This window comes from Condylostylus longicornis, unplaced genomic scaffold (genome assembly GCF_029603195.1).
Source record: "Condylostylus longicornis isolate FDR11 unplaced genomic scaffold, ASM2960319v2 ptg000051l, whole genome shotgun sequence".
NCBI lineage: Eukaryota > Metazoa > Arthropoda > Insecta > Diptera > Dolichopodidae > Condylostylus > Condylostylus longicornis.
The window spans coordinates 1082818-1088817 of record NW_026578020.1 but is presented as its reverse complement, the minus strand read 5'-3'; the positions used below and the strand labels follow the sequence as shown (position 1 = coordinate 1088817).

The window sequence follows — 6000 nt, the reverse complement described above, 5'->3', positions numbered from 1 at the left end:
AAACTTATGTTAAATTTTTATTATGTATCTACATTATTATAAAAAATTTACGAAACCTATAGTATTAACATACCTATTTAAATTTATAATTTGTTATATTTTTTTTTTGAATTCAAGACGGAATTTGTATATGTACTATTATTATGTATGTATCTATGAATAATTATAAATATTAATAATTCTTTTTTCGGTAATGTTTAATTTTTCACTTGTTCTTCAGTGTTTCACTTCCAATCTGTCTCAAAGTCACAAATTAAATTTTTCATTTTCTTTAGTTAAAATTTATAGTGCAATAATTTGTCACTTTTTTAGTCCTGAATCACTAACTTGAACACAGCTTGTAATTTTAGCCAATGAATTTTAGCCGGCATTGTGTTCCCTTTCTCTGAGACAAAAAAAAAAGGAAAATGATGATTAAAAGAAAATATTGAAAATATGTATGTATGTACATTTTTTTAATCCAGTATTTCGTTTCTTTTATTGAACCATAAATATATTTAAATACATATTTATTTATTTTTTATTATTTCGTGGAGATATATATATATGATTATGACACTTTATTGTGCAAATATGTATTTACAAAAAGTTGACTTTACTCATGTAAGTTATTTTACTATTAATTATAAACAATATTTGATTATCTTTAAACAAGAAAACACCAACGCAAAATAAAATTCAAGAATGTTTTTCACAATTTTATCTGACTCATTACTTGTCATTTGACAATTTTACGCATTTTTGAGTTACTACAAAATTCTATTTTTTTATATTGTAGCTGTACTGTAGTAGTTCCTCGAACGGTAACACAGAAATGGGAGTGCATTTAAAGGCTATTATATTGAAGTGGAAATAATCACGTCGTGGAATAATAAATAATCAGTCTGATTTTGAATTTCTGAATTATCTATATTAGTATTTATTTATATTTCATAACAAATATTTTGTATTATTATATTTGAAAAATTATTATTTTCATTATTGAAAATATTTCACATTAAAATATAATAAAATATTGAATTTTCAAAAGATTTCGTGTTTGACAAATATCCGTTTTGGTTTAAGTTGAAAAACATTTAATATTTTATGATTATGATTTAAAATAAGGTTCCATTAAGAATAGTGCTTTTTCAGTAGTCAAAACTTGAAGGTTTTAAAAAATAAAATGTAAATTTTAGTTGTTTGCTTTAATTTTTACATTGAATTTATTTTGTTTTTTGTTTCTTTTTATATATATGGATAAATATTATACATGCACACACATGTATATTTGACGTTTAAAAATTTTGTGATTAATATTGTGTGAGCTCAGTGAATATATGTATGTACAAATATATTTTGGACAACTTCAAAATAATAATTTTGTAAAGGAATAAAATGCAATGAAATATTTATATGCAAACATATACATGAAATTTGTGACTAAACATTTTACTATGTGGTTCTGAACACATGCATACATATGTTCATTTAATATCAAATTAAGTATTCATTAAAAATAACTAAAACAAGTGTTATAATTTAAGAAAAAATGTATAACCGAAAAATATTCTGAAGTTTAATTAATATGAAACAAAGTCATATCGTCATAAGTAAAAGAAACATTAGCTTGACGCTTAAACATTAGCTTGAATATTTTTATGAATTAACTAATTTTGTTGCAATTTCTATTTTTATATAAAATGAATAGTTTTATCCATTTGAATTTTTGTAAAAAAATATTAAGAGAATATAAACAATCAATTTAAGTTTTCACTTCAAATTTGTTATGTTGGTACTTATCTCAAGTATTGTAAAAATGGGGGTGAAAAATATATGTACCTACCTACTTATAGAAAAATGAAACTTACATATTGGAATCTAAATACTGTCAGGTTTCGCAGTGGTAGATATGTTCCTCAGAAAAACTCAAATTTAAATTCACATTAGGACATTTCTTACCTCGAAAAAGGAATCCGCGATTTCCCAAAATAACTACAAACCAAAAGAAGCAGTTGAAATTAACTTAAAATCGCATAAAATATTTTGCAAGTAGGTATGTTAGTAAATTAAGTAGGCTGCTTAGTAAATTACTTAAGTGTCTGAAAGAAATTCATTCAAAAACTTAAAATAAACAATTATTCAAAATTAATTAATTTTATTTTATTGAAAAGTACATTTATTACTTGTTTTTATATTTTTTAAACATTATCGCAATCTGTTAGTGGTTTTTACTGTTTGTAATGTGATTCAAAATCACCCTTATGATTAGAAGAAACAGTGCTGTAACAGACATCAGCGGTATGGGCGATTGATTTTTATAAATTTCATTTTCTTTCTGTGTATATTTTTCTTTTTTGACATTGTAATCGATTTAAATCCTCCTATATGAATGTTTGTTCATTTTTTAAATGAAATGCAAAAAGTACAATTTTAAAACCCTATAAAAAGAGAACTTACAGTATGTGTTATTTTAACATTAAAAAAAATGGAAAAAACATGGAGACATATGTATTTGGTTCGTGTGGTATCTCTGTATGTATGTAAGTATACATATTCATGGAAATTTTAATACCTAAATAGATTAATTCAACTAATTAATATCAGTCAGTTAAAACTTATAAGAGATTGTATTGGTTTTTTTGGCATTTTTTAAGATTATGTACATTCAGAAAGATTTAATTTGAAGTATTTAGAAAAATAGAAAGTAAAATAGTTTTGTAAAGTATGCTGAAAATTATTTATGGCATCAAAAATTATAAGTAACCAAAATTATTAAACAAAGCAATATTAAAGAAATATTTATATTGGAATTTTGGTATAATTGTAGTTACTTCCTAAAACTTCCGTACGAACTATATTAGGAATAGGGATGTATAATGGGATATTAGTCGCGATTTAACGCCGCGCATCATTCTTCAAATTATGTTATATAACCTCAATAATGATAATTGCGCCTTTAATCATTCTAGTAATTCTAATGGTACGATTTCATTTCTTGTGGTATTATTAGAAATGACATTTGATAAATCAAATTTTCACGGAATGTACATATTTTCATTTTAGATACGAAAATAAAGAAAATCCTTAAAAAATATCCTTATTTAGGTTACATCTTTGTGGGCAATATACTAAACCAATATTGAGGTTCTGCTTGGTGAGTTCTTCACCACAAGCTGAACGGTTTCCGTCTCTAATTTGGATTTTTCATTATGCTTCATGGTTTTTTCATCTCCTCTTGAATGGTTATCAGGGTAAGTTCCCCTGTGGCATCTATAACCCAACATATCCAAATCTTTCCCCAAATGTGTTTCTAGCAACGGATATACATCGATATTTTCAGTTATAAGAAATACATTCAATTCAGACTTTCTACATTAGTATTCCACTTACCATTTGCTATATTTATAGACATTTTTCAAAAAGTGGAATCGCTTCGGGATCGCCAAATACACGTTACTATATCTCAATTCTTTGTAGCATGTCTTGCATCATTTGCATTATGCTACCGAAAATTTTTTTTAGGTTGTTGCTCTGTATTATTGTAAATTTCTTTAGTTTTCATGCCTTTTTTTAGGTCTTTATCTATATAACCTTCTGTAATTTTGGAAGCCACTTGTGAGTATGTAAACATTTTTTACCTTATTTGATATAAAAGTATTCATCGTCCTTGGAGATTCTTTTATGTTTACACAGGATCCGTTTAAGCCAATGTTTACTAGCATATTTAACATATATAACCCTTCTTTGGCAAAATTTTTATGTCCAAACTGGCATCTCTTGCATCTGCCATACTCTCATGCGCTGAAGATTTCCTGTTTTATATATTTTTATGTTTTCGGTATAATCGAAGGACAGCACGAAAAGGGGTAATATTTTAATAGTATTCACGTAATTTTCTTTAATTTTTTTAATTTTATTTATGATATCTACGCATTACAATCCCGTTTGGATAAGTTCACACTTAATATCCTGAGGTTCACATGATGGATGTAGGTTTCTGACCATTATTTTAATTGGCTTCGTCAATTCATTTTCATAAGTATGCCACTCCGATGTGGTTTTGCCAACCGCTTTAGTTAATTATCTCTATTTATTTCCACTTTCAGCATTTATTTTTATTTGATCATTGTTTACTTTCACATCAATACTTTCCTCTTTGGGGATCCTTATAAAATGCGTAAAATAAGTTAAATTACTAACTATTACCGGCGAGTGTTTATGTTTTTTAAGTTAATTTCTCTACTTTAATGCTATTCATTTCTAGTGCCGGTTCTATTACTGGTGAACCCTTAGCTTTTCGTTTCGCTCATCTGTTTCCTACACGACCTATTTTGTGTTTTTCGGTGTCATTTGAAACTGCATTCTACTGTCATAATAATCTCAGATTTTCTGCTTTGAGTTTGCAGATTTCTTCTTTCAGCTCCTTATACAGATTTTCCAAATCGCTTATCTGCGAATCGATCATTCGCTTTTTATATTACCTTCAGTGGGTTTACTTTTGTTGTCTTCTTAAGACTCTTTCTTTATAAACTTCTATGGTTTTTCTTCTAATTTCATAGGGGGAGACCTTGCAACCCTTGCGCTTTGTTAAATGGGTTCATTTATTTCGCTAAGTAATTTTTTTTTCCACTGGCGACTTCTCTGAAAATCTTGTCGACACTTTGGTAGATATTTCTACCGCATTTATATTCTTAAAATTAGAAATTTAATATTAAGTCTTAAGATATGTGGCTGTTAATCCAGCCAGATTTTTTCTACTGCCGTCCCTTTGAGATCGGACGCTTACCAGCAAGCCGTCCATTCTGCATTAAATGCGAATTCGGATTTTGTGGATTCGTACCACAAGCATGTGTGCTATAGGTGTGTTTCTACTCCCCAATCCGACGGACAAACAGAAAAGAGGATGAAAGTTTTAAGCACTTAATTACGTGCGCACATATTTTTTTTACTACTCGTATTAGTTTGATGCATGGATGGACAATAACATGTGGATAGTTAGTCCTATATGTTTTACTTAGACAAGAATATAGCTAACATAAAGAGAGTGTCTGAGTGTCTTTGAGAAGTAGAAATTCCATCTCTGAAAAATATTAAAATAGAGGAAAAAAAGTTATGGGAAATTAAAAAAAAATCTTGGATCTAAAACATTTAATTTTAAATATATGTATTATTTAAAAAAAAATATTTGTATAAACTAAAATAGAAACGTGAAAGATTGTACTAAAGATGACATAAATTATTTAAAATAAAAAAGATATAATAAGGTAATAGAGTACATTATATTATATTGCTAATAATATTACAGATTATACAAACCAAATCAAATTGAATAAATGAAAGTAAAAAGAAAAAGAAAAGTACAAAATGAAAAGAAGTCATTAACTAGAAAAATGTATAAATTTCGTTAAATGAATTCTTTTTGCTGACATTTTTTAAAAAGAATTTGTTGTTGTGGTCCTTTAACTTTCTCGCCGCTTTCCATAATGAATAATTTGTTGCTTCACTTGGCGTTAAGTTGGTTAAATAATTTTCTATTGCGTCGTTTTTTATCTTATTAAGTAATGTTTTTATTTTTTTATTAGCTTTGTTCAGTTTTTTCTTATTTGATGGAGCCCTAGTTTTTTGCCATATTTTCCTAAGTTTCCTTTTATTATATATTTCAAGCTTCGCAGCTCTCAGATATATTTCCTCCCACTTTGTATGGTTCTGTACCGGTGTTGCTTCTTTATCGGCAGACTCTATTGCTTTGGTAAACTCTACAATCGCCTTAGAAATTTTTCCTTCATCTGTTAGAGGTCTGTTGAAACTTATATGGTGGTCCAATGAATCTCTAAATTTATACCAATCCGTCTGGTTCGAATAAAATTTCGGCGATTTAGCTTCAGTTAGAACCCTTGTAGGGGCATTTACAATTACGGGCGTGTGATCCGAGGATAGGTCTAAACAAGATTCATCAAGTTGTTTACCATGGATGATTTTGGTAACGCAAAAATCGATTAGATCTGGATGTTTATCTGG

At 27.7% G+C, this 6000-nt stretch overlaps 1 protein-coding gene across 1 annotated transcript in view; it reads left to right on the top strand.

The window, feature by feature from the left end:
- The first annotated feature begins 2096 nt into the window (after positions 1 to 2096).
- Positions 2097 to 6000, top strand: part of LOC129611518 (phosphatase and actin regulator 1) — a 112085-nt gene continuing 108181 nt past the window's right edge. Inside the window, exon 1 of the mRNA XM_055524708.1 lies at positions 2097 to 2522. Coding sequence (XP_055380683.1) covers positions 2468 to 2522 — 55 coding nt within the window. The 5' untranslated portion in view covers positions 2097 to 2467. The remainder of the gene's footprint in view (positions 2523 to 6000) is intronic.